Below are 27,357 nucleotides of genomic sequence, written 5' to 3' on the forward strand. Positions count from 1 at the left end.
ACACTTCACTCCACTTCTTTCGCCTGGTATCAGGCGAACACACCTCCGAGTCCGACGACAAACCTACACCAGACACATCTACACCTTTCCAATGGTATCTCTTTACAGAAATCGAGTCGAAATTCACAACTGAGTCGACGGCCGCCCATGGGCAAACCCCTCCAGTCTCCCTTCGACTCTCGGTATGTCTTCTCCCAGGTGCTGGGGAGCGGGACAGTGACCTCGGTCTAGGAGACGTGGAGGGACGGACAGCCGCCTCCTCGGATACGACACTTGCACTTTTCACTTCATTAGACTTAGTCACAAATTCACGAAAAGATGTACCTAAATCCATGACAGATTTAACAAGTAGCTCAAATTTCCTATCCATCTTATTTTCTAATTGGGCAATGGTGTCGGAATCAGAAGCATGGGGAACCTGAGCCGGAGTAAGATGTACTGAAGTAGGAGGACTATCAATAGGAGAGACGTTTTGACAAAATAGGAGAAGACAAAGCGGGCTTCTTTGCCTCTGACAGCAAAGGAGTTGACTCTAATCTAACCCTCCTATCAGCCCTAATGGCTGCCTTTCTTTTCCTATCTTTTTCCATCTTATCAAGGTGAGACAAAAAACTCTTCCATTCTTGATCATCTAGATCTTCACATTCATTACATGTACGCTCTTTAGTACACTCTTGCCCCCTACATTTCACGCACTTTGAGTGTGGGTAATAACATAATTTGGCTAATCTAGTTTTGCAGCCTTCGCTGCAAAACCTAACAGATGAACCTGAATCTGACATAACTCACCCTAAACAGATGAATAAAGAAAGCAGCTATGTCGTCAAACACAAAAAACAACCAAGAAAATTGTACTTCACCAAATCGGGTATCAAACAAAATGGCGAACAGTTGACTGCAGCGAAATACACGGGTGTTTCACCGTGGGCAGCAGGAAACAAATTGTCAAGCAAAGCTCAGTAGTACCGGGGATTCCCGAAAGTGAGTGGGGTCGTATCACCTACACATCAGCAGCACCGTTAGCGCCGAGAAATTTGGGATTTCGACTCCAGTAAAGTAAGAAGCGTATAGCTATGTAATTGTTCGGTAAGTTTCATGTGTGAAAATGTATTATTATTATTATTATTATTATTATTATTATTATTAAGTAGTATAACCAAACCACAAAGTAAAAAATGCTAAATAGGAGATAGAGGTTACATACTTATACCAAGATTATTACAATAATTTCTTCATTGGAGGCAGCCATGGCAGCAACTGACAAATATGATATAGGTATCCAAATATAGTAGTGACTTTTCTTGGCTACTGCAGAACCATTCTGGGGAGTACAGCTTAAGTAAAATAAGAGGTTTGTAAAGTTTTAAGAAAATTTTATTCCACTTCACTTATCAGTGTACCATTTGAATAATACATATACGTAATCAGTCTACTTCTTCTTTAAGATCACAAGTAACCATTTCTTCTTTTATGTAGACAGCATTATCTATTTCTTTCAAGTTTGAATGATGGTCATCCTTTATTTTTTCCAAATCCTTATTCACTTCATCATTCCCTCTAATTTGATTTAATATTTTTTCCATCTTTTCTTCACATAATGCTTTGTTTCCAGTTAAATTTGCCTCTTTTTCAGCAGAAGTTGGCAGTCTACCATAATGTATCATCATTTTATGTATATAGAGCCAATTTTTGTCTTCGAATTCAACACCACATATTTGACACACTAGTTTCTCTCTCGCTTTCTGATGAAGGATAAGATGCTTCTGAAGAGCAGTTTTTTGTGCAAATCCTCTCTCACATATGGAACACTTAAAAGGCTTTTCCCCTGAATGAACCCGCAAATGTCTTTGCAAATAGCCATTTTCTGGAAATGATTTACCACACTCTTGGCACTTGAATTTCCCTCCAATGCCACTATGTTTTCCCATATGACGTTTAAGATGATAGCTCTGGGTGAAGCTCACCCCACATTCTTTGCATTTGTAAGGTCTCTCACCAGAATGACTTCTCATGTGCTGCTTAAGGTTTCCATTCTTGGTGAACCGCTTACCACATACAGAGCACTCATGGTCCTTTTCTCCTGTGTGAATTTTAATATGTTTACCAAGGTCTCCACTCATTGTGAAAGCCTTTCCACAAATGGGACAAAGATGTGTTCTCTCTCCAGTGTGAATTTTATGGTGTTTTTTCAGGTCACTATTAGAAATAAAAGTCTTTCCACACACAGAGCAATGAAAAGGTCTCTCACCAGTATGGACACGCATATGTTCTTTAAGAGTAAAGGAACGAGTGAAACCCTTTCCACATTCTGGGCATTCAAAAGTTTTTTCTCCTCCATAATGCTTAACATACATTCTGCTTTTGGAGAAAACAGAACTGGGACTAGTAACTACACCTGTATTATTTTTTTCTGTACTTTTACATCCTGTTGGGCTACTTTCTGACTCCTCATCCCCTTCAGAACCTTGGTTCCGTTCTGAACTGTCAGTGACATTGGCATTTTCATGATGAGGTATATTATTTGAAAATGGATTCACACCTGTATGAACTTGCATGTGTACTTGAAGAGTATAGGCACGAGTGAAGGTTCTTTTGCATTCATCACACTGAAAGGGTCTGTCTGCTGTACGCTGTCTAATTTGAACACTGGACTCATGATAATCAGGACTAGGCTTGTATTTATGATAACTAGTATTTCTGACTTTTCTTAACTCTGAAATAAAACTTGGAGCTGAGTTGCTTTCACAACTAAGACTTTTGGCTGCTTCTGTTAATTCCGTTTTTGGATCCTGCCGGTGATTCGTGTTTCCCTTGACATCTAAACTGTCCGATTCTTCATTATCAACTTCAGAAACATCATCAATGTTAGGTTCTCCCATTTCCTCTGCTTCAGACCCATCATAGACATCATCATCATCCATTTCCTTGAATAGAAATACATGTACAGTACTGGATCCCTAGTAAGGCAGCTCCGAATCTACCATGACTTACCAAATATAATTCCTTTTTTCCTTCACTTTTTACACCTAGAACAGAAAAAAATCAGTTTCAGAACATCAGCACTTGTAGTAAATACAATAAGTCCTAAAGTCACCATCCTTTATTCAATAACAACAAAGCACTCAAGTATAATTTCTTAAACATGGTAGTATAAAGGGCTCTACATTGACAAAAATAAATCTAAACATTGTAATAAATATTATCTTCAATAACTATACTATATAAAATACTGTAAAATATCCTTATGCTACACAGATACAATCCATTTACATTACTACTTTTGACCAAGCCTTCACCTAACTGGAGCGAACAAAAAGATCTGGTTAACTATACATATTCTAGAATTATGTCAATGACAGAAAAGAGTGGTGAAACTAATTTATTTCACATTTAATCATGTAACATTAAAAATTATGTGAATGTGATTGAAAGAAAAAGAAGTGTGTATTTGATGAGAAGTAGCCATAAGACATACATTAGGAAGTTGAATGTCAACCAGTAACAGTTTAGTCCCAATGGTGCTATGAACTTAAATTACTTCTTTCTTGTGGTTGGCTGTTAGTCTCCAGTTACTGTAACTGTTAAGTAGAGGTACATTAAATTAAGATGCAAGGGTATTTCCAAATGGTTTTAAGAAATAGAAGTCAATTTTGGAGATTTGCAAAATGTGAAAGACAAATACACAATGGTTTTTGCTTGTCATAAAGAATAGGTTCACAAAAAATCCATTAATTACATACTCAACCCATAATCAAGGACTTCAGATCATCCAGACACTAAAATTCCTTGAACTGTAGTGAGAAGAAAGAGAGCAAACTTAACTGAGCAATGGGCATGCAAAGTGGATCCTCACGGTCCCTTCCAGAGAACCCAGCTGATATATGCAAGACCATAGTGAAAGATTTACATTTTGTCCTTCAACTTGTGCTACATATACTTTTTCCGTTCTTGCCTGCCTGAAATTACCTTTCCTTCCAATTATTTCAATTTCTCACATCGCACTTATGAACCCAATTATAGTATGGTACTTTTTTCCAGACAAAAATACTTAGTCACACCACTTATAATGTTCAAAACCAAGAGGGCACTACTGCAGATGCCCAGACCAATGTATGATGAATGAAAAATGTTGATTTTCTGATAACACAAAAATTTAATCAATTTGTATTTTCCCTAATATACAAACCTGAATTCTTTACACTGGGAATTTTCTCTTGGGCTACCTGAAAACTGGTTAAGAAAAATTAAAACAATGCGAGCAAGTAGGTGGAGCCTCACCTCACTCAACCCAAAGGATCCTGTGATGATTCAGTAATCTCTTAAATGCCTTTAGTGTTCTCTTAACCACCTTTAGTAAGGATGTGTGCTGCTCATCTCCCAACAAGTTTTTTCTCTTCCTGCCATTTCATTTGCAATTGATTCTATAGTTCTGCATTTTTGATTGGTGTATATTTTCTATATTTCTGTGCTTTTGATTGGCGTATACCGTGTCTTTTTTTGTATGTTTGCTTATCTATCACACAAACCAAAGAATTATCCAAGTCCAGTGTTAAAAAGCACAGGAAGTGTCCTGTTACAGGCAGTCCCAGATTAACGGTGGGGGTTCCATTACTGGCCGAGTGCTGCCAGCCGAAAATCAACGATAACAGCACTGACAGACTGTTTAATGGTGCCGTTAACCAGAAATCAGTGAGGCTAACGGGAGATTGGTGCCCATAAACAGCTTACCAACGTCGATAAATCGCATACTGTTGTACAAAATTCCTTACCAGCACCGAAAATCCAGTTGACGGCGTTGCTAGACAAATGCCGTAAAACCAGATTGCCGTTAAATAATGCCACCAGTAAGTGAGGACTGCCTGTATAGCTAACAACCTGTGCTCCTGTTACTTAGCCTTTACTGAAACTGACCCTCAAATAACTTTAGCATGCATAGACTTCACGTTTGCAATGTAAGTAGCCCGTTCTGAATGTCGTGAGTGGTCTCCAGAGCAATGGAGGCATTTTGAGTCAAAGAAATACAAGAGGAAAGGCATTGCTCAGCCATGGGAGGGTTTCGACTCTTCAGTGGTGACAGATGACGCCATTCCTTCTTGTTCCATTTCTCCTTCCCTAAACTGTCTTCCAGGTGCTTCCTCCTTAGAAGAATTTACCCCTTCCTCTTTGCCTGCTGCGGCGTTAATAGTAAATGTTTCTGAGAGGTGTTTGGGAGGACTTATTGTTGATTTGGTTGCTCACTCTAAAGGAGGACAAGATTCTTTTTGTGATTTAGTTTCAGGTTTGGATGTAGACAGCACTACTCTCTGTGAGTACTTGTCAACTTTAAGCCTTCCTGGAGAAAATGGTTGCAGGGACTACTTTCACATCTTATGGCCTCCCCATCTCGCCCCTTCTACTGCTGAGAACGTTCCGCCTTCTGTGTTGATGATGTCTAAATGAAAGGCTTCGGCAGCTGTCTCTGTCACAACTGCTTGTGTGTCTATAGCTGTTAATCTACTCATATATCCACATCCCTGAACACCTCATCCTTCAATGCTCCACATTGTAGGTTCATGTGAATAATCCTTCACTGTCTACTGCTTCTACTCTTCAGACTTTACTGGAGAGAGTTGCAGCCCTTGAAGAGATTGACCACTCTGTCTCTACGATACCTCAGAAGAAATATCATAGATCTACTTCTCCAAATTCTCAGGATTCATCTTCCTCTTCACTTAAGAAGATTCGCAATCTCCATCTGGATCCTGCTCTGCTTCTCCTGCTTCAGTGAGGAAGGTGATCACTCATCTCACAGCCGTATTCCTGCCTCCACAGTTGTTACTGGTCCCTCCACGGCCATTTCTTTGACAAAGCCACATGGCCGCTTGATCACGACCATGACTTCTTCCTATCGTTACACAGTTACAGCATCTCATACGTATTTCCTCATCTGCAGTTAGGAACATTAAAGCAATAGATCAAGTTTTGCCAGAAGTGACTGTAATTCCTTCTTCTCCCCATCCTGCAGAAGCTACCAGACCATCAACCATAAGGAAAGATGATAAGGCTCCCATCAAGAAATCAAGTCTAGTATGGGTCGCAGACTCAATCTCAGTCACGTTCACTTGGCTGTGATGTTTCTCCGCCTACAAATTTTCATCCGCGTTGTTCCTTGCCTGTCACACAGAGGTCACCCCAGCGCTCTTGTGGGTGTGACTCCTCTCTGCAGACTTCATCCCGTGAATGGCCACAACAGCAGTCTGTGTCAAGTCTCCTCGTTACAGAAGTCTCACACTGCCACAACATTAGCTACAGCAACACTCATACAGCAAAGACTGTTCTCCACAACATTTATTTTGTAGAGACCATTCTCCATAATGTCACAGTCCTGAACATTCATGCAAAATTCAATGAGTTTCATCTCATCAAGATTAGTTTTCCTCTATGCCAAAATCCCCAATTCATTCCACCTCTTGGAGAGGGGTAAAAAGAGAGCCTGTCTTCCCATCTTCTGATTCTCCAGGCAATACACAGCCCAATAAAGTTCTAGGCCCTGAACATGCATATACTTTAGTAGTGCTTTGGGACGAAGTAGAAGTTCCCAGGATAGACCTGATAAGCATTCTATGGGTTTAGAACTAGAAGATGCACTTCCACTTGACCTTGGTGCTAATGAGCTGGCCAAGACATACTGGACAGCCCCTCTTCCCGTCTTCAAAAGGAGATTGGAAATATCACAATTTTTGAAGTAAATTGTATTGTTCCTAACAATGCAAACCTGAGGTCATTTACTTAAGGAATTACTTTCAGCGCCAGCTGGAACTCCGTCGTAAGATTCAATAACATGGTAGTTAGGCAGTAATTGCTTGTCCGATGGTCAGGAGTCCCACCCAACTGGATGTAAACATTCCACTTTGCTTTAGGCCCAGGAAGAGAATGAGGGGTGGCATGAGGTGGGCCTATATGTAAAGGACCTCAGGTTTGTATAGTTAGGAAAAATGGAATTTTTATTCTAAAATTAATATTAATAATACTTACCTGTATAATTTATCTAGCCCTAAATCCCCAAAAACCGCACCAAAATTTACCACATTGGCAACCCTGTTACCTCCTATTCTGTCCGCCAGTTGGCAACACTGTCGTTGACAGATACGAAAACCTTCCCTCAAATCAGTTGTGATAGGCAGATCGTGGGGTAGGATGGGTGGGACTAGATAAATTATACAGGTAAGTATTATTAATATTAATTTTAGAATAAAAATTCCATATTAATAAACATTACCTTAATATAATTTATCTAGCCCGATTAACCACATTGAAAAGGAGGAGGGAATCTGAATACAATTTCCCCTTCGGACAGAATAGGAGAAAACAAACAAAGAAATATATATCATAGGCAGTCAAAACTCAACCCAAGGTCAAAGATACTAACAACTCAAAGTCTCCTACCATAATGCCACCAACTGCGGTAGCACAGGACAAGGAGTAAGTGCATAGTCAGTCCGTCTGTACTAAAGTCAGGTGACCGACCAGGTGACCAGTCAGACGAATTGCGGACAGCAAGGCTGCACCCTGAAGACTATCAAGCACTATTCTTTCCCTAAAGGATGAGTGTCTGGACTGTCTGGGCGATTCAAAGCTAAGCAAACCTTGGGGGTGTATCAACGCAACCCGAAGTCGCCAGCAACGAATTGGCTCATGAGCAACTCCTAACTCGAGCTTTCTGGTGCCAAGAGAAAGGAGCGCGGAGCAAAAAGGCGATTCAGTCCCGAAGGACGAATGCCTGACAGTCCAACCTGGTCTCATGTTACACGATCATCGGGGGTGTATCAACGCAACCGACTTCGTCAACAAGAAACTCAGGGCTACTAAATGTCGCCTGATCTCCACGAGTGTCTGACTCTGAGAAGACAGGTGAGACAAAAAGTAGATGGTGAGCGAGTCACCAGATGACAGCAGACGATCCATCGACTAATTCCCTGTCCAGGACAGTGGAAGAAGCAGGAGTCGTCAGGACAAGCGAACCAGTGGCTAGTCCTAGGTCAGCATCGACTCTGGGAGAAGCGTAGTCGCCAGTGCCGACAACCCAGTGGCTGGAACCATTTCACACTGAAAATGGAAGCAGCATGAGTTGCCAAGCAGTCAGTCCTTGTCATCAAAAACACCTAAATACCAAACTGCCTAATTCCCATTATAACTACGTCAAAAACTGCCATGGGTTATAATACAAAACCAAAAAATATATACAACAAAACAAAAATTAATGAATAATATACAGGTAGCAACCAAACGAAAAACAGGAAGACTACCTAATTCTCCTGTCTGACGACCTGTCCTGCCATCACCAACGGGCCCAAAGAACGAAGGTCGCCTAGAACTAGAGAAATATCCCTCAAGTAAAAAGAGGCAAAAACAGAATTAGAACGCCAAGTCGCCGCCTCAAGCACCTTGGCGACTGAGACGTTCTTCATAAAAGCTACTGATGTAGCAACTGCTCTAATACTGTGTGCTCTCGGCGTCTGGTCTTCCCCAGCAGCCGAACCACCAGTTTTAACGATCAGATCTCTGAGAAAAAAGGATACACCATTCTTTGAAATAGGTCTCTTGACATTTCGGGGTGAAACAAACAGATGACGGGGACGACCCTGAATGTCCTTCGTGCGGCGTAAATAACATGAGAGCGCCCTAACAGGGCAAAGAACTAATTCCTCATTTAAATTACCAACAAAGTCGACCAGCGACTTCAGTACGAAAGACCTGGGAATGGGATTATCAGACGATTCAGTCTTTGCGACAAATTCAGGAAGGTATGACAAAATCATGTCTTGTCCAGATCTGGCAACCAGAAAAGAGAGTGCTTGCAGTTCACCCACCCACTCTTGGCTGTAGCCAGTGAGACAAGGAAGAGTGTCTTAGAAGAGAGGTCCCTAAATTTGGCAGAATTCAGAGGCTCAAACGGAGGGAACCTTAAGGCTTGAAGGACTTTGTTAACGTCCCATGTCGGAGGCGAACACTGCGGCCTGGGTCGAGATAGGGAAAAAGATCGAAGTAAATCTCTAATGACATAAGATGAAGAGATCTCAGGAAGCCTTGCCTTAAAAACATAGGAAAGCATAGACCTATAACCCTTAATGCACGAAGGTGACAGGGCCCTGTCATGATGTAAATGAACTAAAAACTCTGCTACTTTCGGTAAGGAAGGTCTAGAAATTGAATGTCCTTGAGACTTACACCAACGTCTGTAAACCGACCATTTAGCCTGATAATTTACTCTGGTTGATTGCCGCCTGGCAAGAGCCAACTGTCGCGCCACTCTGGAGGAGAACCCTTCGTGCTTGGAGAACCTCCTGACAGTCTCCAGGCATGAAGATGAAGCATGTGGAGCCTCTGATGGAACCGATGAAAATGGGGTTGTTTGAGAAGATCTGGTCTCTCTGGCAGGCGAATGGGGGGTTCCACCAGTGCTTCCAGAAGGTCGGGAAACCACTCCTTCTGTGGCCAGAAGGGGGCGATCAAGGTGAGATCCAGACGCTTGGTTGCCCTCACTTTGTTGAGGACTGACCTCACCAGAGAGAACGGAGGAAAAGCATAGGCTTGAAGTCCCTCCCAGTCCTGCAAAAGAGAGTCTGTCCCGGCACTCTGAGGAGTCTGGTAAGGGGCGAAGAATATCTGGCACCGAAAATTCAGTGGGGTGGCAAACAGATCAACTGTGACAGGCCATTTCTTCCTGAGGCTGTCGAAGACTTCCTGGCAAAGTGTCCACTCCGACCCTTGAACTTCGTTCGGTCTCGACAAGGCGTCTGCTAAGACTTGTGTGATGGCCCAGGATAAACTGAGGGACCAACGTAATCCCCTGTCTTCTGCCCAACACAGATTGATCGGGCTTCTTGAGTGAGAAGATCCGACTGTGTGCCGCCTTGGTTTCTCAAGTACGAGACTGCTGTGGTGTTGTCGACAAAGATCGCGACAACCGACTCCAACAGTTGTTCCTGAAATGAAAGAAGGCCTAGGTACACTGCCCTCAGTTCCCTCCAATTTATTGACATGCTCCTCTCCTCCTCTAACCAAAGGCCCGAAGCGGCTTCGGAGCCCAGGTGTGCGCCCCAACCTTGATCCGAGGCGTCTGACCAAAACATTAGGTCCGGAGGAACCGAAAGAGATGTCCCTGACTTGAGGCGGTGAACTTGCATCCACCAACGGAGATCCTTCCGACATTGTGGAGAAGAGGCGACTATCGTGTCCTCGGACACGAAATCCCATGACTGGCGAAGTGTCGACTGAAGGGACCTCATTCTGAGACGACCTCCGGGAACCAGTTGGATGAGGGATGACAAATGGCCCAGGAGAGACCTCCAAAGAGAAACTGGCTGCGTTACGGAGGAAAAAAATTCTTCGATCAGACTCAGAAGCTTGTCTATCCGTTTCTGAGCGGGAGAAGCCCTCAAAATCTGGGAATTCAAAACAATCCCCAGATAAGTCATGATCTGGCAAGGGATTAGATTGGACTTGTCGAAGTTGACACGAATGCCCAACTCGACACAAAGAGACAGAACTATCTCCCTCGACCGGAGACATTTCTCTAGAGATTCGGCCTGGACTAGCCAATCGTCCAGATACCGAAGCATCCTTACATTTAACTGATGCAGAATAGCTAAAACAGGAGCCATCACCCGAGAAAAGACCTGTGGAGCAGTGGTGAGGCCGAAACAAAGGGTCTTGAACTGGAAAACTCCCGAGTCCGTGAAAAACCGAAGGTAAGGTCTGCTTCTTGGATGGATGGGGATTTGCAGATAAGCATCCTGCAGATCGATGGAAATCATCCAGTCCCCCCTCCTGACGGATGAAAGAATAGTCTGGACCGTCTCCATCCTGAACTTGGACTTTAGAATGAACTTGTTCAAAACCGAAAGATCTATGATGGGGCGCCAGGCACCCGAGGCCTTTAGAACTACAAACATCCGAGAGTAAAACCCGGGAGAAGGAGGAGCTCGCTCTATGGCATCCTTCTCCAAGAGGGCCGAAAGCTCCTTCTCCAAGGCTTGACCCGATTGAGTGAGGGGAATAACTGCTGAACTCGAGAGGACGATTGGAAAGTGGAGGTCTGGAAACAAAAGGGATCTCGTAACCTTCCTTCAGGACCTCCACCACCCAAGCATCCACCACTCTCCCCTGCCAAGCTGACCAATGGCGAGAGAGACAAGCTCCTACTGCGGTCTCCAGGCGAGGTGATGACTCCTACTTCCGAAAATTCTTACGCAGAGACAAGGAAGAAGAAGAAGAAGAAGAAGAAGGTCCTCCTGGAGGTTGAGCTCTTTCTCTGCCCTTGGAGCCACGCCAAGAACCTCTCCCGCGTTTCAAAGGGTGAGCACCAGAGGATGAAGAAGAGGCACCAGCAACCTGAGATGTACTCTGGAAAAAAGAGCCAGAAGGAGGTTGTTGGGCTGGAGCAGAAGGTACAGATCTGGTCCTAAACTTACGCTTACTCCTTGAGGGAATGGGAGGAAGACCAGAGGAAAAAGCTCTTGATAAGGCCCAGTGAGCTTGGGAAGAGGCATCACCTTGATGTTCCTTCAAAACCTCAGAAAGCACAGAAATATCGAAAAGGAAATCGCCAAAAGGAGAATAGGACAACAGACGGGTTCTCTGAATCTCCGATACAGAGGAGGGTAACTGCGACAAATACAGGTTACGCCTTAGAGAAACAAGAAAGGCCTGCATTGAAGCAGCAAGCTCGTTCTGATGTACAGAAGCGATTGAAATGGATGAGCAGAATTTCTCAAAAAGAGGAGCATCAGGAGGAACAAACCCGGAGTCCTTGATATACATTAAAAGCCCTCCGAGGACCCACATATTGAAGGATTGAGCTTCTTGTAAGGAGCTCATAACAGCCTCCATAGCAATAAAACCTTCAATTGAGACAGAGACCGAAGCCTTAGAAGGCAAGGGTTGACTTGAAAGTCGGACAAAATCAGGATTTGGCTTGGGGGGTCGAGAGAATGAAGAATCATCCGCCACCTGGTAAACTCCTCTCCGGTGTCGTAGAAGAGAAGAGAGCTTCCTCTTCCCTTCCCCGATCACCTTCGAAAGTTTAGCGGCAACGTCCGTCCTCACTCTCGCGAACCTCTGGGCAAAGGGAAAACGTAAAAATTCCCGTGACCGGGAAGGACCGTCAAGAAAAATCCCTTCTGTAATACAACGAGGCGGAGGCTGCTTCTGCTCTTTAGGCCTCGCCTGAGGAAGAAAACTCAAAATTAAATCAAAAAGTTTCTTGAATTCTACATCATGACATCCATTCGAGGAAACATCAATATCACACGAATCCGCGTCATCATCATCATCATCGTCAGATCCTAACTTAGAAACTTCCTCTGAAGTAAAATCCTGACGACTAGCTATCTTAGGTCTGACACTAATATCCCTCCCCCCTTCTCCTAAATAAGCGCCCTTTGGCACTGTTACGGGACTAACAGGGGACACGTTGGGTAAAGATTCGTTAGGCACCTGCCCGGACCGGATCCCCCCTAGGCCTTCGCCACAACGGGGTTCACAAGCCAGGGTATCTGTCGCACCGTTACCCATGGTGCTGTCGACAGGTACCTGACGAGGAGCTGAAAATGAATCTAAAAGTGTGTTAGACATTCTAGTAAAGGCTTCTTGAAAATTCTCTGACAGATTGTTAAACTTAGCAGAAATATCTCTATCTAGACTAAGCTGTAATTTCTTAAAATGACAATTTGTCGAAAATTGCATTTTTCCTAACTATACAAACCTGAGGTCCTTTAACAATAGGAAGTAGCTAGCGGCAGCTGGAACGGTCGTAAGCTTCGAACAAGGGGAGAACGGTAGTTAACTGCTTGTCCGACAGTCGCGCGCCGCGCGACTGGGAGGTAAACAAATCACTTTTGCTTTTGGCCCATGCAAAATACGCAGAGTGAGGGGTGGCATGAGGAGGGACTATATGTAAAGGACCTCAGGTTTGTATAGTTAGGAAAAATGATATTGTTATAATACAATAAAGTTTCATACATACTTACCTGGCAGATATATACGATTAGGGCCCACCCAGCCTCCCCGCAAGGAGACAGGTGGAAGAGAAAATATATGAGTAGAAAACGGGAATGGTTCCTAGTCCTGCCACCCAGGGCAGGCCGGTAGATCACCTGACCTACCTGTAGCGAGTGGCGCGAAATTTGAATTTCTGTCGGGGACGACGGAGTCTTAGCTATGTATATATCTGCCAGGTAAGTATGTATGAAACTTTATTGTATTATAACAATATCATTTTCATACAATCAACTTACCTGTCAGATATATACATAGCTGATTGGCACCCTTCGGTGGAGGGTAAGAGACAGCTACTACTAGAATAGACAGGTAAACAACATCTGTTGTAGGTATAAAATAAAAACCTTGGTTCCTACCTGATAGGTGGTAGACTTCGTGGGTGTTTTCCCCGTAGTCTGCATCACCTCAAGAAACTTTAGCGAGATATGTGATCTATGGCCAAGAATTCTTGTGGGTCTGCCGAAGGGGTCTTATCCACTTACTCGGCAGAGCCTGAAAGGACTTTGTCAATGGGTGCTGATCCACTTACATGACAACACACCTTATTAAGGAGCATACAACCAATCCCGACCACCTGATCCTAACCACCATGTTAGTATTAAAAATTGCTCAGAGTTATCCCCAACTCTTCGCAACAACCGTAACTCAACCACAATGCACAAGCACACAATAATTTTCAAAAAAAAATTTTATCTAATATAAGATATCACAAGAGTTCCTTACTAAACTGAAGTGACTGGCCGCTTGTGCGGCAACTGCACTTGTTCAGCAGAAAGTCTAGAACATATCTATTAGACTTAAGTAATAAAAAAAAATCTTAAGGATTGTTGTAAGCTCCTGTACCCAGGATTGTGCCCGCAGACACAAAAGGACCTAATGAAAAACATTTTTCATAGGTCACACGCACGTCCTTCAAATAGTGAGCCGCAAACACAGAATTACATCTCCAATATGTCGCTTCCAAGATATTCTTCAGCGACATATTTCTCTGAAAAGAGAGAGACGTTGCCACTGCTCTCACTTCATGAGCTCTTACTCTCAGAAGTTTTAAAGAATCGTCCGTGCAAGCCTTATGAGCGTCCATAATTACGTTCCTGACAAAAAAGGCTAATGCATTCTTAGACATAGGTCTTGATGGATCCTTCACTGAGCACCACAGGCCTTGTCTAGAACCTCCCAACTGTTCCTTCTTCTTTAAGTAAAACTTTAAAGCCCTTACCGGGCAAAGAGACCTCTCCGGTTCCCTGCCGACGAGACCCGATAATCCTTTTATTTCGAAGTTTCTCGGCCAGGGGTTCGAAGGATTTTCATTCTTCGCCAAGAATAATTCCTTGAAGGAACAGATGGCTGAATCTACATTGAACCCGACTTTGTCACTAAGGGCGTGCAGTTCGCTAACCCTTTTTGCCGTCGCCAGTGACAAAAGGAATAAACATTTTCTTGTTATATCACGAAACGAGGCCAAATGTAGGGGTTCAAATCTCTCTGAAGTCAAGAACTTCAGTACTACGTCTAGATTCCAGTTAGGGGGAGAAGTCATTCTAGACTTCTTGGTCTCAAATGACCTAATCAGATCATGCAGATCCTTATTGTTTCCCAAATCTAGGCCTCTATTCCTAAAGACGGCCGATAGCATACTCCTATAGCCCTTTATCGTGGCTACGGAGAGGTGCGACTCTTCCCTCAGAAATAACAGAAAATCAGCTATTTCTGCTACAGAGGTACTGGAGGAGGACAACTTCTTTGACTTACACCACCTTCTAAAAACTTCCCACTTGGATTGATAAACCCGGATAGTGGAAGTTCTCCGGGCTCTAGCGATCGAGCTTGCTGCTTTACTAGAAAAGCCTCTCGCTCTGACAAGTCTTTCGATAGTCGAAAGGCAGTCAGAGCGAGAGCGGGGAGGTTTTTGATGAAACCTCTCGAAGTGTGGTTGTCTGAGAAGATCCCTCCTTTGTGGAAGGGATCTGGGGAAGTCTACTATCCACTCCAGTACCTCTGGAAACCATTCTTGAGCTGGCCAAAAGGGGGCTATCAGGGTCATTCTTGTCCCCTTTGAAGTCACAAAACTTCCTGAGTACTTGCCCCAGAATCTTGAATGGGGGAAATGCGTAAACGTCTACCTGAGACCAATCTAGTAGGAAGGCGTCTACTGCTAGAGCTCTGGGATCTTCTACCACTGAACAGAAGACTTCCAGTCTCCTCGAGAGGAACGTGGCAAAGAGGTCGACATGAGGAGTTCCCCAAAGAGACCAGAGCTTGAGGCAAACTTCTGAGTGGAGGGTCCACTCGGTATGAAGGACCTGGTTCCTCCTGCTCAGCCTGTCCGCTCGTACGTTCCTTACTCCCTGAACGAAACCTCGTCAAGAGAGAGATGTTCCTCTGGGATGTCCACAACAGAAGTTCTCTCGTGAGTTCGTAAAGGGCATACGAGTGAGTACCTCCTTGCTTCCGAATGTATGCCAGAGCGGTTGTATTGTCCGCATTTACTTGAACTATTTTGTTGCAAACTAACGGTTCGAAGCTCTTTAGAGCTAGGTGTACAGCTAGCAGTTCTTTGCAGTTTATGTGCCAGGACACTTGAAGAGCATTCCAAGTGCCTGACACTTCTCTCTTTCCCAAAGTTGCTCCCCAACCTTTTTCCGACGCGTCGGAAAACAATACAAGGTTTGGGCTCTGTATTTCCAGGGAAGTACCTTTGTTTCCCTCAGTGGGAGTAACCACCATTCTAGATGACGTTTTATCAGATCTGGAATGGGAAAAAAGTCCGAGAGTAGTCCTGTCTTCATGTTCCACGAACTTCTGAGGAAGAACTGAAGAGGACGGAGATGAAGTCTTCCTAGGTGAAAGAACTGTTCGAGCGAGGAAAGGGTCCCTAACAGGCTCACCATTCCCTCGCCGAAGTCCGTTCCTTCCTTAGGAAGAGAGAGACTTTTTCTAAACCTCTCGCTAGTCTCTCTTGAGAAGGAAATACTCGAAAACCCGAGAATCCATCCGAAATCCCCGAGATAAACCGAATTAAGTTCTGGCTGGGGATCAGTTGGGACTTCTCGAGGTTCACGAGTAATCCTAAAGTCTTTATAAGGTTTAGTGTCACATTCAGGTCCTCCAAACACTGTTCCTCTGACTTTGCTCTGATAAGCCAGTCGTCTAGATAAAGAGATATACTGATTCCTTTCAGATGAAGCCATCTCGCCACATTTTTCAAAAGGTTCGTGAAAACCTGAGGCGCCGTCGACAGGCCGAAGCACAAGGCTCTGAATTGGAAGATCCTTCCCCCCGTCATGAAACGGAGGTACTTCTTCGACGAAGGATGGATCGGGCACGTGAAAATATGCGTCCTGGAGATCCAGAGACACCATCCAATCCCCTTGGCGAAGAGCCGCCAGGACTGAAGCAGAGGTTTCCATGGAGAACTTCTGTTTTTGAACAAACTTGTTCAGAGCGCTGACGTCCAGAACTGGTCTCCATCCCCCCGAGGCTTTCGCAACCAAGAAAAGACGATTGTAAAACCCCGGGGAGCTTTGATCCAGCACAAGTTCTATAGCTCTCTTGTCCCACATCTGATCCACCATTTGTTGAAGAGTATCTTTCAACACAGGGTCCTTGTAATTGGCGGACAATTCCCTCGGAGTTGACGTCAGGGGAGGATTGTCCAGGAAAGGAATGAGATATCCCTTCTGAAGAACCGACATCGACCAAGGATCTGTGTCGATGCGAGTCCAGGCTTCCGCAAATCCCCGGAGCCTGGCACCTACTGGTGTTTGGAGGAGCGCCACTTCACTTTCCCCTTTTAAAGGGGCGGAACGAGGCTCGACCTCTCTTCTCGGTCGTTTTCCTTTTAGCGGTAACTCTAGTTGGAGGGCCGCCTCGAAAGGGCCGAACAGGAGTAGACGTCACTTTCTTTTCTCCCATCATTACTGGTCTCTTCTTCCTAGACGATTGCAGGAGAAGATCTTGAGTCGCTTTCTCCGTCAGTGATCGTGAAATATCCTTCACCAACTGTGACGGGAACAGAAAATCAGACCTAGGGGCGAATAACAAAGCTGCTCTTTGTGAGTGTGATACTGCTTTCGTCAAGAAAGCGCTAAACACAGATCTCTTCTTCAAGAGACCTGCTCCAAACAAGGAAGAAACTTCCCCTGAGCCGTCTTGCTAATGGCACCGCCTTGTCAATACATGACAGAATTGCTAGGAGTACATCCGGTTCTAGCCCTTCAGGGCATGAGCCTTCTTGGACATCACCCCAAGGACCAATCTAGGAAGTTAAAGACTTCTAGAATGTGAAAAAGTCCCTTGAGGAGATGATCCAACTCTGAAAGGCCCCAAGTAATCTTAGCCGTGTGAAGGCTATGTCTCCTGGATGCGTCTACCAGACTGGAAAAGTCAGCTTCAGCTGAAGCAGGAGAGTGAGACCCATATTCTCCCCAGTCTGGTACCAAATCCCACTCTCTTGCCGGTCAGTCTAGGGGGAGGCATGCAAAAGACTGTCCTTACTAGCTCCTTCTTAGTAAGCATCCAGTTATCCAGCGATTGCAGAGCTCTCTTCATAGAAATCGTCGGTCTCATCTTCACGAAAGCCGACGATTTCGGAGTCTTTGAGCATGAAAAACAGAGAACGAGGCGAAGGAGGAGCGGCAGGGAATCAATGCGTCTCCGTATTCCTGGAGAAGGAGAGCTGTCAAGACTTTGTAGTTCGACAGTCCTTCCTTACTGTGAGACTCGTCCTCTGATTCCTCTTCCATAATCGGATCAGTAGGAGAGACCACTTCTCGTTCCGGGTCTTCTTGTCCAACAATTCTCTCTACTGGGGACAAACTCCTAATAGGAGAGGGGCTAAGAGAGTGTAAAGAGCTCCTATGCTTGACTGGCTCTTCGTACTTGGCTGGCGCCTCGCGCCTGGCTGGCGCCTCGCGCTTGGCTGGCGTCTCGCGCCTGGCTGACTCCTCGCGCTTGGCTGGCGCCTCGCGCCTGGCAAGATCCTCGCGCTTGGCTGGCGTCCTCGCGCCTGTGACTGACTCTTCGCGCTTGGCTGGCGCCTCGCGCCTGACTGGTGCCTCGCGCCTCTGAAAAGTTCTCGCGCCTGACTGACATCTCGTGCCTTGTTGAAGACTCGCGTCTTCCTGAAGTCCCTTCCTTGCGTGACAGATGTTCTTCTTGAGCCTCACGCTTGGATGAATGCTCACGCCTGTTGTTACTCCGCGCTCGGCTGAAGCTACTGATCTGGCAGACGTATCCCATCTGGAAGAATCCTCTTGTCTGTAATGCGTTTCTCGCTTGTCTGACTCTCTCTTAGAGGACGCTTCTCGTCTGTAGGACGCCTCGCGCTTGGCTGTTGCTACGCGCTTGTCTGGCGGATCCAGATCTTCCCACGAGTCTCTATCTGAGATCTCAAAAGACTCACGTCTCACAGGAGCCTCACTCCTGGTGGGAGAAGGAAGACGAGTCTTCTTGACCGGCAGTCTGACGTCTTTCTTACGAGGAGGATCCTTCGAAGGACTCCTACTAGGGCGGAAAGCTGTTCCTGAACCGCCAAAATGATCCTTTTGGACGCTTCTCCTGCGTCTTCTTGAACGGGAGAGGTAGACCTCGAAGGCGTGTTGTCCCCATCATGGGACGGCGAAACCCTCTTCGCCTTCTTGATAGAAGGAGGTTCTTCTTCCGAAAAGCGTTCTGGGCTTGAATCCAAACCAGGATCTCTCCAGTGCCTTTTCAGGGCCTGGACAAGTCTGAATCCTTCCACCCTCGTTTAGGAGAGGGAGAAGCGGTACGAAGAGAAGCACTCTCTGAGGACGCTTTTTTCGATAGCGGTCCTGAGCAGGCTGTCTATACACAGCACCTGCTGAAGGGACGCCTGACCGGGGGGAATTCTCCACAACCTCCGTACGGCTTTCGACTTTCCTTCTCCTCTGGGCTTGGGAGCTTGGAAGAGGTCTAGGCCTGGGAGCGTCGCAGAGACGGTCAGACGCCCCTCCACAACACTGGGGACACTCACTTCACTAAAGTCACTTTCACCATCCTTACCTTTTATGGCAGCCATTTCGGATTTCATCCTGTGAAGCGTAGCCTTCAGTTCAGCAATTTCCGAAGCTGAATCTGATGTACGGCCAGTGAGGGTCCTGATACAGAATCATAATTAAGAGAAGAGTTAGAATTATCCAAAGGCTCAATAGGCCTTGTACAACTACCCGCCATCTTAGATGCAGCCCTTCTGACTCTATCCCTTTCTAACTTCTTCAAGTAAGAAGTTAGAGTCTTCCATTCCTCAACATTCAACCTTTCACACTCATGACAGGTGTTAGAAATAGAACAATCAAAACCCCTACATTTGCGACATACAGTGTGAGGATCAACCGAAGCTTTCGGTATCCTCACCTTGCAGCCTACATTCACACACATTCTCACACAAACACTTGAATCAGACATTCTGAAGAAAAATCAAAAAGCAAGTCCAAATCCAGTCCACAGTAGCGAATGCCAAAACAACGATCCAGGTACGTCACCAAAAGTCCACAAAAAGATGATCAATTGCTTAGAAAAGCGAATTCCAGTCAAGAGGTGGCAGCAACGATGTTGATACCACCGGCGACAGAAAATATATGAGTAGAAAACGGGAATGGTTCCTAGTCCTGCCACCCAGGGCAGGCCGGTAGATCACCTGACCTACCTGTAGCGAGTGGCGCGAAATTTGAATTTCTGTCGGGGACGACGGAGTCTTAGCTATGTATATATCTGACAGGTAAGTTGATTGTATGAAAATGCAATTTTCGACAAATTGTCATTTGTTCCGATACGTAATACAAACCATCGGTCCTTTAACAATAGGAAGACTCACTTCTTGGTGGGAGGAATCTGAGTCTTTTGATGAACAGACTGGTGTTCGTCCATCCCTGGAATGCCTCCCTGGTCGTAAGAGCGAGGGAGGGATCCAAGCCTCTGTCCGATTGATCGGGGTGTGCACCGCAGGATCAATGGTCAGACCTCTGGGCCGAGTACTAAGAGAGAGGCAAGCGTATCTCTTCGTACCAGCAAGCAAGAACTTGTTCCTGTTTGCAAGAGGCAACATAAAGTATGGGTTGTCTCAAGCTGGCATCCACTTCCTCCCCCTTGTTGGAGGAAGTGGTGGATATACGCTCCTATCCCTAGTGAAAGGGATAGGATGGCTCTGTTGAGTAGCTCACCTGCATCTTTGTCCTAATCCAGCAGGGTGACGACCGTGTCCTCTAACCACGGTAGAGGGGAAGAAAAAGATGGGAAGAGGAGCCAGTCACACTCTCATTCACTCATCCATTCTTACGGTCACACCAGGACTCGATGCTGTTCAGCCTGCGAGGGTCTGGGTTCGCTACACAACGTGTTGAGCAGCCACCACGGGTCCCAAGGAAAAAGATCCAAGGACCTGTGGGCAATATCCCGAAGGTAGAAGGAAGGGCATGTGGTCTGGTTGGACCAGACCCCTGCCTTCAGTACCTGCGCCACGGAGAAGTTCTTGCGGACAAGGCAGCATCTCCTTCGCATCGAAGGCGGTGAAGTCCATTAGGGAGGGGATTGTGAACGACTCGAACCAATCGTCAGGGACCGAAGGGTTCTGAGTCTTCGCTACGAAGTTCGGTACGAAATCGAGCGTCACGGATCCCCATCCCCTGGATGCTTGACTTCGCAGGAGAAGTCATGCAGTTCCTCAGAGGAAAAGAAGGAAATAGTCGCATGACCTATTCCTCTTCTCTACTTCGGTGATGTCCAGTACCCATACTGGTCTGTCCGTTTGCCACGAAGTCCTCTCGCATCCTCCTATCCCCATGCAGCGAAGTTCTCGGTGTGGATAGGACACCGACACTCCATGGTGGGTGTCAATGGTATGGGTACTGTGACAAGCTATTAAAACGAAGTAATGATTGCTGTGTAACAACCGAACTAAGTCAACAGCGTAGTTCGTAACTGACTCGGGCGCTCTGACAGCTGCCGACTGACTGCGTTCGTAGGAGGCAAGTTGTCAAAGCATCCGAGTAAGTCACGTTTGGGGGGGGAACCGCCTTCGCCTTAAAAGGGTTGATGCCGAACGAGACCAAACAAATAATGTATTTGTTTGTCACCAATGCCGGACAGCGAGGTGATGATTCTCTTAAGGCATGTGCCCAACAGGCGAAAGTCAATTGCCTTCTAGAGACCGAGGTCCCTGAAGGCAAAACATCTCATGGTTGTTGAATCTCAGCTAAGGAGAAACAACACTATGTACCGTTGAAGACGAAGGTAGATATTGAATGCAACCTACGTCTTCACAGACGAATCGAGAGAAGGATTCTCAAGATTCATAACCTGTGCTTACAAATGACTGAAAACGCTAACCGCTATTTCATTGCTGTCCGGTGAGAAGTCGTAGTTGCAATGAAAGCGGGGCGTTCTTCAGTAATGAAAACACAGGGGAAAACCGCCTGAAGAACTGCTTCTCATGGGCTGAACATTTGGAAGTAGAGCTGTCAGGTCGGAGAGTAGGCGATGTCTTCTGACACATCTCGTAATTCGGGTTGAACAATGAACAATTGCTACACCTACGAATACGAGATATTTTGAAGACAAACTTAGATGTCTGCAAAATCATTCGCATTATCGCAGTGCGATGCAGCGGGAGACTTGTACAGACTTCTGTTACCGTGCGGTAAACAGAAAGATGAAAGAGTCCAAGAGATATCTCTATTGAAAATTCTCGCAATGTCGAAGGCGATGGAATCTAGCGTCACAGCAGTAGATGGTCCTTCATTATTGCGAGAATCCCCATTAATCAGAGACCTAAGTCCATGATTGTTGGGCAGAGATACGGTTCGGTAGTCAATCAAACCAGGGAGAGAGAGACATAACTGACCGTGCATCTCGGAGGCCCAGCTGATACTGAGCTGCTGTCAGGCAGTTCAATACGCAGTAGTTGAGCCTGAGCTCTCGCCGACTCGTCATCCTGAGTTGCCATGTAATCCATTATTCCATGAAGGAATGCGTTCGGCTAGAACTACCGAGCATAAAAGATATGCTCGAGCAATTATATTTAGGCGAAACGAATTTCGGTAAATATAAAAGTTTAATTGGTGTTGTCGTGACAAAACCATAAGTATATAAAATTGAAACTGAAAACTCCTGGGAGGTTGCAGGCAACCCCGAGTTGCAGTTCAATTAGAATACTTCTCTTCTAAGTCGCAATCCGTAGATAAACTAGGATATGCGCCTACCCCTCGGACAATTCAACTGCTTAGTAGAATCATGTCGCGAGGTTAATATACGTAGTATATTTGTAGGATTCTGAACAACGATCTCCATCCTAAATTCTTTCCTTCAAGAAAACAAAATAAGGATTGGAGATCGACCACCTTCGATCTCTATCAAAGAGTGAAGGAGAAGTCTTCCTCGAAGGAAAGCTTCAATGGTGAACAGAATACTAAGACGATAGTTCAAGCCAAACTGGATATTCCCGTCCGATCTTCTCTATTCCAGGTTGGTCGCCTACTGTAAGATAGTTTCTTTCAGCAGCAGTCTTCTTCCCAATGCTAGAAATTCCAGGAATTCGAGCATAGGCGAGGTTCCCGATTATCATGTAACATCGGGGATTCTCGTCTCGCTCACTTTAGACCGTGGTCTCGCCTAAGTGTTTGGAGATCGTAAAAAACTCGAACACTCTGAATGCGCTAGAAATTCCTTAGAATTCTAAGCAGTCTGCGAAACCCCCACCGAATTCGTCAAACGATATCGGCTGGTGGTCCTCTCGATTCCCGTAGAAATCGAGAATGGGGCAGGATCCCTCCTCAACGACCGGGGCTTACGTCAGGTAGGACCCGAAGGTCCCCCCTGGTAGCGCAGTCCCCAACGTGGGATCCTACAGAGAAATCTCTGTAGGATCCTTCCCCTTTCCCTCGTAGCCGTAAGGAGAGAGGGAATGGGGGAGGAATTGGATACTCGCTCGCCTTCCCAGTGGAACTAGCAGTTGGAGAAGAGTAGGAGCAGCCATCGCCTTGCGGCGATGGCCTCTCAGAGTCTGGGAAAACGTATCGTCAGGAGAAAACGTTTTTCCCGAGGAGGGTTACGAACTCTCATGTAGGTAAGGGTTCTGCCGCCACTGTGAACGTCGTCTGGGTGGGGCTGATCGACACCTGACGGGGGAGAGCCGATACCGTCCTCCGACTCATTCCAGTCCTCGTCGAGGTCGAAACCTCTCAGGAGGACCGAAGGAGTATTTAAATACGGTGTCCGAAGACACGTAGAAACGCCGCTGTCGCAGTAGAGGAGGTGGAAGTAGCTTGTGATTATATATTGTATAATTGTTATGGGTATAGATAAGTGTGATTATATATTGTATAATTGTTATGGGTATTTTATGCATTGTTGAAATATGGTGGGTGTCCTATATATAGACAACATGTGGTAGATTCTAGAAGGTGTCTGTTGATGTATTTAAGTTGTGTTGTGACGTCATAGGCTGTGACGTCATAGACAAGATGGCGGCGGCGTCGGCAGGATGTAAACAATAACACTGGGCAGTAGAAAGCACGTTGTTGGTGGTTGTGTGGTTGGTAGGGGAGAGCTCTCTGTCTGGTAGGAGTTGTTTTTTGGGTCGTAAGTCTTGTGGTGCTGGTGTTTTAAGGTGATTTCTGGAGTGTACTGGAGTTGGAGAAAGCGTACAGGTGGGTAGATTATTCATTTTTATAGAGAAAGAAAGGAGTTAGGCTAGGCCAAAATTCAAACTGGTAGCAGAGCGTGGTTGATCAAAGATGCCTGGATCCGACAGTGAACAAAGGGAGACTACTAGATGGAGAAGGGAATGTCCTAGGTTTAGCGGGATACAAGAAGAATACAAAGAATGGAAAGGTCAAGCCGAAGATTGGCTATTGTTGTATGGAGAAGATACAAAATACCCGGCGATAGAAAAATGAGAATGAGCTTAAAAGGGAAAAAGCCCGGAGAGCTAGGTGGAAGCATTTAGATAAAGATAAACTTACTGGTACAGAGGGTCCAAAGTTAATCCTAGAGAAACTAGATAAGCCTATCTAAAAGACTCGGTAATGGAGAATTACGGTAGAATAAAAAGATACCTTCTAATAAGAAGAGAATCTAGTGAAAATATGGCGGACTATTTAATTAGATACGAGAAGGCAGCATCTGAGTGTGAAAGAGCAATGGGGAAAGAAGTGCGCTTGAAGGCGAAGTCAAGGGTATCATGTAATATAGCAAGCAAATCTCACGGAAAATCAAAAACAAATGGTATTATCGGCTTGTGGGCAAGAAAAGCTAGAGTACGGAACAGTGTCGCAAACAATGAAAAGACTATTTGAGGGATTATAGGGACTAAAGAGGAACGGGAATGGTGGGGTTCGTCAGAAGGCAATGCCAGTTCTGGGAGAGGGAGGGAAAACCAAAGATATCGGGGAAGATGGAACCGAGGAAGGGGTGGTAGAAATCCTATAAACAAAGAAGGGAAGGTAACAGTATGTGCAATATGCAGCTCAGAATGGCATTGGGCTAGGGATTGTCCTCAGAATTTTCATAATAGGAAGAAAACTGAAACAAGACTAGAAGAAAATAAGGTAAAAACAGAAAATGGGACAGAAGAAGAAGAGGTTTATAGTAGAGAAGTTAATAAAATAGAAATAAGCATCATGGGAGGTGGTTGATGCAATTTTGGACACAGGGTGTAAATCAACAGTTTGCGGGGAATTGTGACTAGCACGTATTGTCATGGATTTGAGTCAGGAAGAGTTGAGGGAGAATGAGGGCGACACTAGGACAGAGTCTAATAAAAAGTGTTTAATTTTGGTGAGACATCTTATAAGTCCAGAGGAATAATAGAAATACCTGTGATACTAAAAAACAGAAAGTTTTATTTGAAGACGGAAATTCTGCAAGGTGATATACCCTGGCTGATAGGTAAGCAAACCATGAGTAAAATGGGTATGACCCTAAATTTGAAAGAAAATTGTGTCATAGTAGAAGTATTAGGGGGAATGAAAGTAGAGTTAAGAGAAGACGAACAGGGTCATTTAAGAGTGCCTATAAGGAGGAGGAAGGTAGAAGAATTATTACTGGAGGGTTGGAAGGGAAAGAATCCGAGGGAAATTAAGAACACAATGAAGAAATTACATTTACAGTTTGGTCATGGAAGTGGAGATAAAATATGGAAGCTAACAGAGGAAGCACAATGGAGTAATGGGGTTAATCGAAAAAGAAAAAGAGGAAATAAGAAAGTTACTAACGGAACTGATTAAAAATTGTGAGGTTTTGTAAAAAATACAAAAGAAACCCCGCCAAACCGGTAGTAGGCTTTTCTTGGAGTAAAACGTTCAATGAAGTCGTAGCGATGGATGTGGGAGAGATAGAAGAGAGAAAGTTCTTGGTAATAGTGGATATGGCAACGAGATATTGTCAGGCCTGTTGGATAAAAGATAAGAAACCAGAAACTATAATAAAGATACTTTTGAGTGCTGGTTTGCTATATTTGGAGCACCCTCCAAAATATTGTCAGATAATGGGGGAGATTTCAAAATGAAAAGTAAGGAGGATGGCAGAAAAATGGAAATATTAAAGTATTAGCCACCAGCATCAGAATCTCCGTGGAGCAACGGATTATGTGAAAAGACCGTAGGCATGATCAAGGAAGTGTAAGGAAGATGATGGAGGAAGAGGAAGTAGATTGGTCCCTAGCTTTGAAATGGGTAGTGAGTGCTAGGAACTGTTTAATGAATAATGGAGGTTTCTCTCCCAACCAATTAGTATTTGGAAAAAACCCTTCACTGCCTAACCTAATAGGAGAAGAAGTTCTAGTCCTGCAAGCAGAGAAAAAGGGATGGAAGAGGGTATGGTAAGGGACACACTGAATGCAATGCACAAGGCCAGAGAAGCATTTATAAAAAATGAGTCCTGTAATAAAATAAGAATAGCGCTAAACAAAAACATACAGAGAACATAAATTTCGAAGAAGCAGTGGTAGGAGATGAGGTATTCTATAAGAGGGAAAATGAAAATGACTGGAGAGGACCTGCTCAGGTAGTGGGAGTATCGGGGAAAACAATAATAGTCAAACATGGGGATTCTTTAAGAGAAGTAGCTAGGATACTGTGAAAGGATCAACGGACGATCACCAGATACAGAAGAGATATCGGCTAGAATAGATAAATCCATGGGGTGAAAGGTAGGTCAGATGGCCCAAATGAAGGGAAAGTAGATTGGCTGGAAGGAGAGGAGATAATGGGTGAGAGAAGGAATGCAGACACAGAAGAGACTATAGAAAGAGAGGTGATAGAGGAAACAGTGGAAGATAACGGGCAAAGTGGGTCAATAGAAAGCGAGTAATGGAAGAGATACCAAAATTCAAAAAGGGAAATAGAGTTAGGGCTATAAACAATGATACAGGACAAGTAGAAGAATGACTATTTTAGGTCTTGCAGGAAAAGATCAAGCCAAGCATGGCTGCTTACGTACAATATACGAGACTCACAGTCAGGTGACAAAGGGTGGGTTAACTTGAGGGATTATAGTCAGGTAGAAAAAATTGAAGATGAAGAGGAGGTGTTGCTGGGATTTGAAAATAGAAGCATAATGGAAGCTAAAGAAAAAGAACTTCTAAGTTGGAGAGATAACCAGGTATATGAGGAGGTAAATGATGTTGGACAAAAAGCTATATCTACAAGATGGATAGTAACTGAAAAGATAAAAGGGGGGGAAGGATATGTAAAGCAAGATTGGTAGCTAGAGGGTTTGAAGAAGAAATTGGCTGAGTGGGAAAAGGATGCTCCCACATGGCAATGCTGAAATTTTTGAAAATTTTAAAATTCTGTCTAACCATAATAAAGGTGAAAAATTGGAATTGTTATACATTGGATGTCAAAACTGGCATATTTACAAGGTGACGAGATACAAAGAGAAGTGTACTTGAAGCCACCAAGGGAAGATGGTTGGAGGGGATTATGGAAGTTGAAGAAAACAGTCTATTGGCTCAAGGATGCAGCAAAAGCATGGTATTGTAAAGTGGTGAAAGTAGTGAAGGAGCTTCAAGGTGAGAGAAGTAGACTAGAACCTAATATATTCTTTTGGAAAAAGAACAAAAAATAAATTGGAAGGCATTTTGTGTACACACGTAGATGATTTTTGCTACGGAGGAACTGAAGGATTCTTAAAGGAAACGATTGGGAGATTGAAAGGGAAATTGCAAGTAGGAGAACAAGAGAGTAAAAGGTTCAAGTATATAGGAGTAGTAATAGAGCAGAAGGAGAATAGATTTTCCCTTAATCAGTGGCAGTATATAAATTCCATAAGAAGAACCAGAGGCTAGAAATATATACG

At 44.7% G+C, this 27,357-nt stretch overlaps 1 protein-coding gene across 4 annotated transcripts in view; it reads right to left on the reverse strand.

The window, feature by feature from the left end:
• Positions 1 to 1,187: 1,187 nt before the first annotated feature.
• LOC135220602 (gastrula zinc finger protein XlCGF28.1-like) overlaps positions 1,188 to 27,357 on the reverse strand; it is a 52,018-nt gene continuing 25,848 nt past the window's right edge. The window contains exon 2 of one of the 4 annotated variants that reach the window (XM_064257895.1): positions 1,188 to 2,924. In XM_064257895.1, coding sequence (XP_064113965.1) covers positions 1,425 to 2,921 — 1,497 coding nt within the window. In that variant the 5' untranslated portion in view covers positions 2,922 to 2,924 and the 3' untranslated portion in view covers positions 1,188 to 1,424. Of the gene's footprint in view, positions 3,027 to 27,357 lie in introns of all 4 variants that reach the window. The other 3 variants (XM_064257894.1, XM_064257893.1, XM_064257892.1) reach the window with 3 other exon arrangements.

The sequence above is a fragment of the Macrobrachium nipponense genome, chromosome 2 (genome assembly GCF_015104395.2).
Source record: "Macrobrachium nipponense isolate FS-2020 chromosome 2, ASM1510439v2, whole genome shotgun sequence".
NCBI classification, from domain to species: Eukaryota; Metazoa; Arthropoda; class Malacostraca; order Decapoda; family Palaemonidae; genus Macrobrachium; species Macrobrachium nipponense.